Raw genomic sequence first — 14,173 nt, 5'->3', positions numbered from 1 at the left:
CATTTTTGAATTTATTTTGGCAAGATGAAAGTGTAAGAAGAATCCCAGCTGTACTTCTTCTTTCTCCCTGTTTGCAGATTAACAGTCCACATGTTGGCTGCTCGAACTCTGATTCGCTCCCTCGAGATGGAAGCAAGAGACGACAAAGGAGAGCGTGATGAGGAAATGAAGAAGAAGGTGGAGGAGTTGAGTATCCAGTCAGGAGTGAGCAGTGCCTTTACTGCCTTTATTGCTGTTAGTAAAAGCAGTGGTGAGGCGATACAAGGACCCCTGATAAGCATAGAATGTCGAGCAAACCGTGAGTATTCACATTTATATTTTCTGTATTCTGAAACACTGAATGTTGTTTTGCTTGTCCTTTCAAGCCCTACTTTATTAACACAACATGAGCTCAGAAGGATGTACTGTGAAACATGATTATTAGCACCATATTTTGACCTCTGAGTTGGAGTTTTCATTGCCAGGAAGGTAGATTTCTTTTTACCTTGTTCATTCACAGTGGTAACTTATGCCGAACACTTAATTGGTCTTGAGCAAGTTATATTGAGAGTTTCAGTTCAAAATCACTCTTTAAAATATGCAAAATGTAGGCCTCTACTTACGAGATGAGTTTTACACATGTAGTCTGCAGAGCTGTATCTTACTAACACAGCTGAAGGAAGGTATGCATGAAGTCACAGCAGCACAAAATGTGCAGTGCATGCACATGGCCCCAGTAGTGCTCGCTGGAAGCAACAATAAGGTTGCCAAAGTCTTGTGAGAGCTCATTTGTTTTACCCATCACGAGATGTTTCTTGTGTGACACATTGGTAATGAGACACCTTTCCAGAGGCCATCAGTTGGGACTGAAGCAACTGATATTAATTTGCACTAAGTGTCAGAACTGCTTTTTAATTACTGATAGATATTCTTCTTTCCATGCCCTTTTGCTCTTCCCTTTCTTCATGCGTTTTTCCCCTGTGTCATTTCTCATTTTTACACATAATTTATGGACACGTTTGGCTTGATTTCTTAGTATTTTTGGATTGGATGAGTTGTTAATGATTTTTGGTTAGAGCTTCATGTCAGTAGCACCTTTAAAAATACATTAACTTGGAAAATTGGTGACATGTTTAATACTTATTTTAGCCACTGTGTGTATGTGAGAGAAAAAGACTCTTCACCACCACCTGGTGGTTGCAGGAAATTATGAGCAATTATTTTGTGGAAAAGTAAAATAGAATCAAAGGCTTTACACTGCTGCGTCTCCATTTCAGACCCATTAGTTACATTTGTAAGTGTGAAAATATGACGATATACTATAGAAAGTTCAAATGGTTATTTTCGGTGACTTAGTGGAAAACGGATAAAACATCTGAGGTACTGCAGACATCAAATAAGGATATACTGAAATGAATACGTTTCATGATTTGGATAATGCAAAAAATGATATTCAGGGATTTTTTTTTACATTTTGAAACATATTATTTTGTATTTTGCATCTTTTTCCCGATTTTAACTCTCTTTTACAAAATTGTTATGGCTTTATGATTGAATTAAGATTTTTTTTTTTTTGCTACAGCTTGTCTGTAAATACACTTCAAAGACACTGTTTTTAAATCATGATTATAACTTTGTCTTGTGTCACACAGTTTTATTCCTTCGCCAATACAGTTTTTCAGATTCCTGTGAGATCAGTAAAGGTAAGTAGTTTTACTGGAGCATGTGCAAACATAAACTGAAAAATAGTGTATAAGACAAAACAGAGTTCGTGCCACCTTTATTCTTCAGCGGAGCCTGAACTCCCTTAGAAGCGTTCTTGTAATTTCTTTATTTATTTAAAATTCAGGAATAGTTCTCCGCCTGGCTTGACTAACCAACAAGCAAATAGCATTCCTGGGAAAATGGTCGGGTACTAGGATTTATTTCTACAAGCATTCTGGAAAACTATTGCTTAATGCCACAAAGTCCGTCTTCTTTAAAGCCAATTTTTCAATTAGTCATTTTTTTAACCAATAAATTGGCACTTTTGAAGTTCCTCCACGGGTATAGCGGTTAAAACATATTCTCGGCGAGAAAGTGGTTGCTTGTTTAATTCCAGACAGACATAAATTCTACATTTGGGTTTCATCAGGAAGGACATTTGCAGAATAAGCCCTTAAGGAAAGGTAGTAGCTGGAATAAGATTTTAGTTAGCACTGTTTTTGGATTGTGTGTTTCTTTGAGTTTCTGTCTTAGTTTTTGCTATTTTCCATAGATTTTATTAATGACAGGTAGTATTTTGTTACTTCCCTGTCTTCTCTGCATTTAGTCTAACTTTAAAAAAAAAATTGATCATCTTTAAGTTTCAACACTTTCTTGTCACTTGTCAGTAATTTTGATCATTTTTATGAATTATGGGATAGTATTACTACCTTTCATTTAATTGATTGTAGTCCAATGTTTCCTCCAATATACCAGCTTCTGTCTTCCATACGGAAGGCAGTATAGTATGGAATTCCCTGTTTATCCAGCCTCATAAACCCCACCCTTGAGATTTTGTTGCTTTTTTTATTCTAAAACCTGACCTTTTAAAACCTACTGAGAATATTTTGACCAGTCATTGAATTTAACCAAAATTCTGATACTAAGTAAAATTGAAAATAATAATAATTTTGATATATTTTCCAACCATAAAATGGAAGAAATTGTGCTACTCTTTGAACTAGATAAATACAAGTTTTTATTTATTTATAGACTGTGACTCAGAGGGGATTGTGCAGGGACTGTCTACAAAGTGCAAGGTTGAAAAGAGAGAGAGATATTTTAATCTAACTAATACAATGGTTTTTTTTTTTTTTTAAATAACTTCCTGCTCTTCTGTAGGTTATATCACAAACTTTAGTTCAGGTGTTTTGTAAAAAGACCTGAGATTGCATCCTTTAGCTGTGTCATATTCACTTTCTGTATTCATTCTCTCAGTTTGCCTTTGTATGACATTAATGTGTAAATGTATCAGTTCCAGTAAACTAAAATCTATGATTTGTCTGTATATAGGTACAAATACAGGATCCTGTGGTCTGATAACTGCCCAGAAGGACCCAGGTAAAAAAAAAAAAAAAACATCCGCTCCTGCATCTCTGATGGCATGAAGGTGGATTCAGTTGCATCAGAAAACAAAAAATACTATAAAGGCCCAGAATTGTTGAAACACTAAAGAAGTTAGAAAAGTAGGGAAAAAAGTGGAAGAAGTATTGACTTAGACCCTACCTCTTTCATAATTCATTCATAATGTACCATCTGTAAGTTTGGATGTTTTGATTCTGTTTGTCTGTCAGTTCCTCTGAAGAGCATTGAGGTGGAGCTGGAGGTGAGGGACCATGTGGCTACAGTGGTCTCCACTCTGAACTACGAGAACAAGGAGGACAAACCATTAGAGGCTGTTTTTGTCTTCCCTCTGCCTGGAGATGCTGCTGTCTGTCATTTCAGCGCTCAGATTGGACAGACGCAGATTGTAGCTGAGGTGAAGGAGAAACAGAAGGTGAGCTGGACAGTAAATATAACCTGATTATAAGTGAGCTTCAAAATAAACACAGTGAATGTCACTGACATGCATCACCTGTGCTTCAGGCTCGTGAGGAGTATGATGATGCTCTGAGCTCCGGTCAGCAGGCCTTCCTATTGGAGGAGAGTGATGAGAGTCCAGATATATTCTCTCTGCGTGTGGGCAGTCTGCCTCCAGGAGAGAGCGCCTCCATCAGGTTGGAGTACGTCACTGAGCTGGCTGTGCAGGCTGATGATGGTCTGAGGTTCTGTCTGCCTGCTGTGCTCAACCCTCGATACCAACCTCAGGGTAGGACAACTGTAGCTTTTCTTTTGATCCTGCTTGCCTTTTGTGTTGTTCTCTGTCAAGATAACCTTTGTTGCCACTGATTTTCAGTCCACCTCTTGTGTAAATTCGTATGCCTCGAACCCTTTTTCCCTTTTATAAGAATGGCTTCTTGATAGCCACCCTCCTTTTGAGAGCGTTTCTGATGAAGCTTCAATGAACAGTAAATGGATCAACTAAAGACCCAGATCCATCCCTCGGGTCCTGTTAGCTGTTCGCTGGATCTTTTTCCTATTTCTTAAGGACATGACTTTCAAATCATTATGTGCTGTAGATAGTTTGTTAGGCCTGGCACTTCTTCACCTGTCTAGTTTCCACAATGTTTTAAGGACACACTGCACAGCTTACCCAGATATGTCAAGTTTTTATCTAATAGCACTTTGGCAATCATCTTATTGGTGCCAAAATATTATTTTATAAATGTCAAAGTGTTATTTTTTTACTTTTTCATGGTTTCAGCTAAAGAAATGGGAACAACTGATGTGTACTTGCAACAGGCTGCCTAAAGATACAGTTTAAAATTGTGTCCACTTTGCTAAGTTGTCTGTTATGTGTAGACACAACACTGGTTCCTCCCTTGAGTTGGGTGCCCATGAAAAAGGCACCTAACATAATATGTACACAAGCTTTTATTACTGCACCTTCTCATACCTGGGTTTACGTCCCCCTTATGTAAATGTGTATATGAGGGAGATTTACAGAGAACATTAAAAGTCAACATCCAAATATATGGCCCTGCAGATGATACTTAGCTTTATCTATTGTTGAAGCCAGATGGCAAACAACAATTGAACTAAATTATGCTGAAAAACTAGTTCATGCATTTATTACTGCAGCGAGAGTACTGACTGGGCCTAGAAAAAGAGAACATATTTATCCCATACTGGCTTCTCCTAATTGGTTCACTGTCAAATCCAGAATCAAATTTATAATTCTTTTACTCTCATGTGACTTTTGTTTCACTGTGATTTGGTACTATACAAATAAAACTGAAGTGAAATGTATTAAAATCAAATAACAATAGAAAGAAAACCAGAACATGAGGCTCAATTAATTTTTCTGTGAACCTTGAAGTTGATACTGTAACAAAAGATTTACTTCTAATCAGTCTGATACTGTGTACAGGTAGTGCAGGTGCAGGTTTCCAGGTAACTTCTGTTCCAGCCTCTCTGGTGCCCTACAGTCTGTCTTTTTCTGCCCGAGTGTCCTCTCCTCGTCCAATCTCTAAAGTAGAGTCCAACTGTTCCCTGGACCCTCTGCAGTACCTCAACACTGATCAAACCCAGGCCACGGTAGGTAGAGTGCTGATGTGTCTGTGTTACTTGTTACTGATGAATAAATATGAATGTGTTTGTGGTGTGCAGGTCAAGCTGGCTGCAGGACACAAGTTTGACAGAGATGTTGAACTGCTGATTTATTACAAAGACGCCCACCAGCCCACTGCTGTGGTGGAAGCAGGACAGGCCTCTGCTGAGCCGGGTGAGTTGTTGGTTTGCACATTTTTATTTGCAAACTAACAACTGATGATTAAAAACGTGTCCTCTTTCTTCCGGTGGGAGATAACAGTGTTTAAATATATTGTAAAATATAAAGTTTACATTCTTTTCCCCTTTTCATGTGTTTCAGGTTCTCTGATGGGTGATCCAGTGGTGATGGTGAGTCTGTACCCTGAGTTCCCCCAGTCTGTGATGTCTTCAACGGCTTCATGTGGAGAGTTTGTGTTCTTAATGGATCGATCTGGAAGTATGGGATTTAGGATCAAAAGAAGGAGTCTTCAGACTTGCATCCACAGTGCAAAGGTAGTCATAATGTGTGACTCATGAAGTCTTTAATCTCTAGTGTCCCTCTCACAGTGGCTTTCTCCATCTTTTTCGTCTTCTCTGAAGGACACTCTGCTCCTCCTGTTGAAGAGTTTACCAATGGGCTGCTATTTCAACATTTACAGTTTTGGGTCCAGATATGAACACATCTTCCCGTGAGTAACTCCTTCACCCAACAGAAGTCTTCTTGTTTTTGCTAAGAAATACACGTGCTTGTGTATTGGTGTTTGTGTAATGACAGTCAGAGTGTGGAGTACAGCCGGCAGACCATGGAGGAGGCTCTGAAGAAAGTAAAGAAGATGAAGGCTGATCTTGGAGAAACAGAGATCCTTGAGCCCCTCAAACATATTTACAGCCAGCCCTGCATTCTCAATCAGCCTAGACAGGTAACACACACACACACACACACACACACACACACACACACACACACACACACACACACACACGAGATTTAGGAGCTCACCCCAATCTTAATTACAACTAATAGTTGCATAAAGGTACTCTTGGAACATATATTTACCTAAAAATCTAAAGAGATAAGCTATGGTGACTTACTTCCTTTCCCTGTATTGGGACTGTACAACTTCACATGACTGTTTTACCTTACCAACAAATACAGAAACAGATGGATGGGTGTTTTTGTTCTTTTTGAACTATTTTCACATTTGGCTGAATAAGGTACACAAATTTAGTGTAGTGGCCCAACAAACTGGAGAGTATAAGGACATCTGCATAGAGCCGCACATTTACTTTCTGATAAGAAAATATATGTCACACCATCCTAAATGGATCGCCATTGTTACACAAGCAGTATGTAATTTGGATTGACACACAATTTGCAGTAATACCGTATTACCACGTAATTCTAGATACTGTTTTTAAAAGCTTGTCAGGACCATTATTGTTCAGGTAACTGGTCTTCATACTAACTGTGCATTGTTTGTTACTCCTAAACCATTTGTGTTTCTAAAACAAAGAACCAAAAATGGCTCTAAACACAAACTGTTTTACTGTTTTACATCTGTTTTATGGTGAAACTCTTCTTTCTAGCTGTTTGTCTTAACTCGCGGATGGGTGAAGAACGACAAAGAAGTGATAGATCTGGTGAAGAAGAATTCAAGTTCTCACAGGTGAAAACACAAAACATAACTACAAAATTGTGCAAAAGTCTTGATCCATCCCTCTTTTCTTAGTATTTTGCTTTTAAGGAGGCAGATTTTCTTTTCTTTTCTTTTTTTTTTTTTGTTTGTTTTTTTGCCATATTTAAGGTGGTCTTGGGGAATAGTCTTTCTAAAGGTCTTTAATTTGAACATGGTTGTGGCTGTTTTTGTTTAAGCCACATGACATTGACTTATGAGTCATTCAAGCATAAAAAGGCACTTGACTTAATATTTTATGAAATATAACAAAATGAGGGACGGCTTAAGGCTTTTGTGTGGTACCAGATATCTGCAGAATTCCCAGAATGTGCTAAAAGTTGTCTCTGTATCTAATGGAAACTGTTGTATTGCAGGTGTTTCTCTTTTGGGACAGGAGAAAACACCAGCTATATTTTCATTAATAAGATATCCAAGGAAGGAGGAGGTCACGCTCAGTTCATCACTGCGACTGACAAGATACAACCAAAAGTAAGACATTAAACACAATCAAAGTCAAATTAAACAAAACCACAGCAAATACTTATTTAATCAGAGAGTGTGATTCCAGTCATTAAAAAAAACAGCTCCTAACTCTTTGTTTTGAATTATTATTCAGGTGATGCAATCACTGCAATTTGCTCTGCAGCCATCTGTGATTGACATCTCAGTCACATGGGATTTACCAAAGGAAGTGTCTGTCACTGTCCTCACTCCACCAATCACATCCATTCTCCAGGGTCAGAGGTCACTGATTTATGCCCAGCTCACTGGACAGGTAGGAGCAGCATCTTCTCACAGTGAAAGATGTCTGTGTTTTGAAATCTGATTAACAGTGATGTTCATGTGAAGATGTAGTTGGTTTCTAACACTGTAATTCTGTGTCAGAGCTCAGAGGCAGCAGAGGGCTGTGTGACGGTGAAGTACAGCCTGGCAGGTCATCCCTCTGAGAACCAGCTGCACTTCAGTCTCAGACCTGCAGAGGACACTGGGTAAATGAGCTGTTAGTCTGGTGGTACAATTAGTAGTATTAGCTTATACATTTGGTCAGGAGCGGTTATAAATTTTTTATTAGAGTAGAAATAAGTTCAGATTCAAAACTAATGATTCAATAGATTTGTGCATTCAATTTTAGCATGCACAGATTATACTAAGATTTGTTTGTATGCATTGTTTGTGGATGGAGCTAGCTGTGAGTATGTCATTGTTGTCATGTTATTAAACATTATTAGGATGATAGTGTAAGAAGAATCCCAGCTGTACTTCTTCCTTCGCCCTGTTTGCAGATTAACAGTCCACATGTTGGCTGCTCGAACTCTGATTCGCTCCCTCGAGATGGAAGCAAGAGACAACAAAGGAGAGCGTGATGAGGAAATGAAGAAGAAGGTGGAGGAGTTGAGTATTCAGTCAGGAGTGAGCAGTGCCTTTACTGCCTTTATTGCTGTTAGTAAAAGCAGTGGTGAGGCGATACAAGGACCCCTGATACCACCACCCAGTGAGTGTTAGCACTGATATTTGATTTATTCTGAAATAGTGAATGTTCAAAGTTCTGCTGAGGTTTTTTTCTTTCAAGTCCTACTTTGTGAGCACAGGGCTGTACTAAGAAGTGTCATTAATGGCTCAGCAAAATATGTTGACATTTGAGTTTTCAGTGTCATGAAGATGGCTCGCTTTTTATCTGATTACATCACCATGGTAACTTGTGCTTAACACCTGCCCTGTCTAGAGCGAGTTACATCGTCTTAAAGCACAGAATTTTTGCCTGATTCTTTCACAACCCCGAAGTTGGGACGCTCTTTAAATTGTAAATAAACACAGAGACCAATTATATACAATTTAGAAAACATATCAAATGTTAATAAGAAAGAGGTAACTAAATAAAACAATAATAATAATTAAGTATTTTGGAATTTGATATCAGCTACACATCACAAAAAATTGAGACGGGGGAAACAAAACGCTGCAAAAATACATTTAAAAAGAAACAGCTGCAGGAATATTTTGCAACGACTTAGGTTAACTAGCAACAGGCCAGTAACATGTTTTAAACATTTATGTTCAGCACATCTAGTCTAATGTCCTATATAAATAAAATTGCCATTATCATTAGTGTCTAGAAATTGCTAGAAGACAAAGAATTTTTATTAAATTATCGGTATCATTTTTTTTTTGTTATATTTTAGTGGTATTATTGCTTTTGTTGCCCTTTTGCATCTTTCTCCCTTTATTGTGACTTTATTTTATCTCGTTCTGTCCTCTTCTGGTGTTTGTGCTTCTGTTTGAAGCACTTTTTTAAAATGATGATGATAAAGATGATGATTGTTTTGTGTGACACAGCTTTAAAACAGTGTAATTTGGTGGATTCCTGTGAGAGTCAGCCAAGCATCAGTAAGGGTAAGTACTGTTACTTTTTGACACACACACACACTTGCAACGACCTTGAGATTTTCCACAAATTTCACTCGATAGATTTTTTTATTTTATTTTTTTTTACCTTTTCTGAGAAGTGCCACAAATTTCCAGCTACACCCACATTGTAAGAGTCTCAAATGGTAAAGGCAAACATTCTGTGTACATGTTCAGTTTCTTAAAGCAGGATTGATGGTCCTGCAAATGTGTCTATTCCTGTACATATTAGTGTTTGAGAGGGCGAGGGGTTTCTCTCCAGACCCTTCTCACACTGTCCACCAATATCTTGACGGCACATTGCTGGAAGAAAATGATGTAATCTTGTACTGAATACTGATTGGTTGATAAGTGGGCTGGAATAAAGATGGGAGAGACAGTTGAGTTTGCTGGAAACAGGAGAACTGTGAAAAAACTAATTTTAAAGTTAAAAAATTACGGCTGGCTGATGGACAAAAACAGAACAAGCAAGAGTGGCACACAGACTGGTTGTACCGCACACTTTGTGCGTTGCCTCCATTTGGAAACAGAGCTTACTGCAGGCAGATGGGCAGTCCCTGATGTGGAGCAGACAGTGCATACGTTACCTCTGCTGGACATAAATCCCACTTAACATATAACTGATCCTTAGCCAAGCTCCATCAATGTAATGTTAAGGATGTAAAGTAACAGAAATTTTATGGTTTTTATCTCTGCAGGGATCTCTGTAACGGAGAAACTGAGATCAGGTAAAGGATTTACTCTTCCGAGATATTGAATCTCTGTGTAGACACACACACACACACACACACACACACACACACACGCTTTCCAAGCTGAGTTCTGTGTATCCGGGTCTGAATTGGAATTTGTTATTCATGCCTTTTTATTTAATTAAGGTTATTATAATTGTTCACTTCTCCTAAGTTCCTCTCTGGAACATCAGCAGATCGTTCAGGATGCCGCTGTGAGGCTTCTTACTAAGTATTCACACTTTATTGCATCAACTTCAGATTGCACTTTAAGATTCTGGTTTTGACTTTTAGAGCTTTTTAGAGCTCTGCATTGACAAGCACCAGCATAAATCAATGAAATTTCCCAAAAGATGGAAAATAAGCCAAAAGCTAACCCAAACAAACCACACATATGCATACTGGGAATAGGAGAGGTCTAATTTTAACATCAACCCAACAAGTGTGCGTCCTCTGAGGATCTGTCTCTCACATCCTGCCCACTCATCACACTTACATTCTTGTCATTAAAGCTACCCTACCTTCCAAAAAAGAAAATTATTGTTATTACCAAAATTATTCACACATGTAAACTTCCAAAAGGTTATTTTAGACTTTTTTCTTTTGACTGAACTAAAAGTGAATCACACATTTTTCACATAGAAGTAAAAATACATCTTCATGGTTTGCCTGAAATTTTTCCCCATCAACAGCCTTCGGCTGCATTAACTGCTCACCTCAGAGGAAGGGTAAGTCAACAAGTGACACGTTTACTTCTTTTTTTCTCTTATTTTTGCTAGTACACATGTCAAAAACTCTATGAAATACAAGACACATACATGTGTCTGTCTGTAACAATAACCTACAGTATGTGCACTTATTTTGTGCTTTTAATGTTTTCTTGAACTGTTCTTTTTTTGGAGTTGCATGATTTTGTACAGAATACATCTTTAGTGCCTTAAAAACTAAGACATGGGTCCACAGGTTTTTAATCTAATCCACGCAGGGTCAAAATTATGCATGCGGGTCCATATTTATACACATCTGCCACTAATATTTAATGTGCATGTTGCACCTTGACTACACACTCTTTGTAGCCATCAACAAGCTTCTGGCATATTTCTGCTGCTCTTCTTGGCCAGGCCCAAAATTACCATGATATTCATGTATGTAACTTTCTTATCACAGCCACAGAGTCTGAGCTGTCAGTCAAAGACCCTTTGCTGCAGCTGGTTTCCCTGCTGGAAGCCTCTGGATGCTGGTTATTGAAGCCAGCTTTGGCCTCTGTGCTGGGGAAGACCAGCAAGGAGGTGGCAAACCTGAAACCTGCATCGGTGGGTAATCATCACGTATTCAGTCATAGATGTTTAAGCAGCAGTGCATTAGTAGTATTACACAGCAGCAAAAGTCTGGCAGACAAAAATAATGTATTTATTAATTTATTTAATTTTTACTCCTTTACTCCAGCTAATCATATCTAAGTGTAAGGGCAATAGCCTGCAATCTCAACATATGCACTGCTTTTAATTTGTGGAGTTAGGCCAGCAGTGAAGTGTGGGCCACCATTCTGGCTCTGATCTGGCTTCATGGTTTCAAGATGGATGCAAAGGACGAGTGGGAGCTTCTGGCTATGAAGGCTGCCTCATGGCTCCGTGCTCAGAATGGTAATAAGACTAATAAATATTGAACTGCTGTTTTCTTTTTTGTGTTTTTGTTTTACAGTGTGTTCTGTTTGTGCTTAATCACTTTATTTTCAGCGACGTGTGTGACAGAGTGTGTGGAGGCCGGTAATGCGCTGCTGGGTTGCAGAGTAACGAAAGATGCTTTGGGGCTCTGAAGTTGCTCCTCCTTCAGAATTCAACTTTATGTATTGCATATTATCAGTGTTCACTAGAACCACAGACGGTAACATTTCAATGAGCAGCAGGGGGTGACTCCTCTGGTTGCCGAAAGAAGTCTTTGTATGCCTACGGGTAAACATCTTTGTTGTTTGCGGTATAAGTTTACACTTTCATAGAGGGGTTTGTCTTTCTGAATGCGGCATGATGTTCATTCACTAAATTCTGTTCCTGATTAGAATCAAAAAGGAGAAAATCACCTTGTGATGTGCCGTGTTTCTGCCAGTGGTGGAAACACTCAGCTCGATGCTTCACAACAGAACAACTAATCCCTAATGTAATGGTTGCTACAGTTTATGCATACAAACCAAAACATTCTGCACAATTGGTTTTTATTTTATTTTCTCCAATTGTCCCTGAGAGGCATGTGAATGAGTGATCAGCTATATCCAGTGTTGGGTAAGTTACTTTAAAATAGTAACTTAGTTACATTACTAGTTACTTCTCTCAAAAGTAACTCAGTTACTTCAAGTTACTCGTTACTTTCAAAGTAACTAGTTACTAGGGAAAGTAACTTTGGTTTTACTCAGAATTTTCTTGTTAATGTGTTGCTTCCATAACTTTGCCAGTCTTCTAGCTTGCTTACTTGCCACAAGTGCACTGTGCCACCGACAAATAGAAAGGAAAAGATAATGTGCATATTTCCACGAGAGAAATCCCACGCCTGGACCGTCATTGACTGCTGCCATGATTCTAGCCTACGTCACAGCGTCATGTGCGCCTTTTACATCCAACACAAAAACTGCAGTCGTGGTGCTTTGATTGTACTCAGAACTCGGAAATTCTGCCTTCTGAATAGGAAGATGTAGGCAACACCAGACTGCAGATGAGCTGCATACAGAGCTGGACTGGGACAAAAAAATCGTCCTGGGCATTTTGACTAGAGACTGGCCCACCATTATAGGAAAAATCATAAAGCCTTTGAATGAAAACAAACACTGTTGTGACAGTAATGTGCACTGTTTTGATGGTATATATGCATCAATCTATCAATCGTTTGTTGTAAGATTCAGATAATTATTTTTTAAAAGCTAGACATTTTAAATGAGAATAAGAAAGAAAAGTATTTCTTTGTGCCCCCCTTTCCCTGTTAATGCCCTACCTGGCCCCCCTGGCAACACTTTGCTAGATCCGCCCCTGCACAGTTACCAGCTGTCAGCTACCTAAAAAAGGATCCTGGTGTTATTTGTCTCTCAGAAACAGTTCATAACTTCCCTTCAACTCATTCATGTCACCTAAAAGGTAAACCTGTTTCTCCATCACCTGTTCAGCTCTGATGATCCAGTAAGGACATCTCCTGGTTTCATCTTCATGTTTCCCTCTCACCAGATAACCAAACCATATCATGACCAGCAGCTTTTTTGCAGCTGTGGCTCCAGCAAACATCAGCTGATACTAGAAATTAATATTAAATAAATTCTAACGATAGCTGATCAAGCTTAAACGTGCTGCTGTTGTTTAGCGCAACATCCGCTGGTTTCCTCTTTCGGCGCAAAGTGAGCGATAAACAAACAAGAGAGCCGATCAGCTGATCATTGATCAGTTTCATGATTGAAGTAGAAACGGGAGAGGGAGGGGGAGAGAATGAGAGAAGAAGAGGCAGCTGTGCAGCAAAGACACAGAATAACTCCAGCTTTGTGCCTTTTTCATTGTAGCTGAAGTCCGGGACAAACTGTTCCTTTTCACCTCAATAAGAAACGCGTAATATTTTCTCTGAATACCAGACGGGACGGTTGGCAACTCTAATAACTTATGAACAAAATAAAGTTCAACATCATTAACTTCATAGCACCACCCAGCTGTATAGAAACTCCGTCATGCTAGCTAGCACGCAGTACGGAAAAAGTCAGAATAACGAAAATAAACTCCACCTAAACTTGGTTTATATCTGACCCAGAGAGACTGCAGGTCATAACTTCTTACCTGAAGTTCAGTTCACACTTGGACCGGCGGCCGCCTCGGGTCTCTTTTCCTTCTGCCTCCCTTTTCCTTCATCCACCTGCTGGCCTCCACCACTTGCTAATGTTATTGAATCTGTGGAAGCTCCGCGATGCCACCACACGAAGTAACGAGTAACGACCCTATCTAAATCCCAGTAACGAGTAACGCGTTCCTAGTTTTGGCATAATAACTAGTTACCGTGCTCGTTACCACAATAATAACGTAGTTACTGTAACGCGTTACTTAATAACGCGTTAGTCCCAACACTGGCTATATCTCATCTATTCAGTTCAGTTTTATTTCTATAGCGCCAAATCACAACAGCAGTCATCTCAAAGCACTTTACATTGTGGGGTAAACGCCCTACAATAATACAGAGAAAACAGTCTTTGAGACGCTTTGTGCTTTCTGT

General features: G+C 39.0%; 1 protein-coding gene across 1 annotated transcript; it reads left to right on the top strand.

Moving 5' to 3' along the window:
- The first annotated feature begins 1,708 nt into the window (after positions 1-1,708).
- LOC147314184 (von Willebrand factor A domain-containing protein 5A-like) lies at positions 1,709-12,204 on the top strand. The gene is made up of 19 exons (XM_086260956.1): positions 1,709-3,063; positions 3,297-3,499; positions 3,589-3,811; positions 4,973-5,139; positions 5,212-5,326; positions 5,474-5,646; positions 5,734-5,822; positions 5,909-6,053; positions 6,721-6,800; positions 7,184-7,298; positions 7,426-7,584; positions 7,695-7,798; positions 8,093-8,301; positions 9,144-9,200; positions 9,911-9,940; positions 10,636-10,671; positions 11,111-11,256; positions 11,463-11,586; positions 11,680-12,204. Exons 1-19 carry the CDS (start codon positions 2,952-2,954, stop codon positions 11,757-11,759), a joined length of 2,367 nt encoding a protein of 788 aa, XP_086117082.1. The 5' UTR covers positions 1,709-2,951; the 3' UTR covers positions 11,760-12,204.
- Positions 12,205-14,173: the final 1,969 nt, after the last annotated feature.

The sequence above is a fragment of the Aulonocara sp. 'chitande type north' Nkhata Bay genome, linkage group LG14, assembly GCF_057382095.1.
Source record: "Aulonocara sp. 'chitande type north' Nkhata Bay isolate Kocher_YH1m ecotype deep benthic linkage group LG14, A_spYH_male_GT1.1, whole genome shotgun sequence".
In the NCBI taxonomy this organism is placed as follows: Eukaryota; Metazoa; Chordata; class Actinopteri; order Cichliformes; family Cichlidae; genus Aulonocara; species Aulonocara sp. 'chitande type north' Nkhata Bay.
This window is presented reverse-complemented; position numbering and strand designations above follow the sequence as displayed.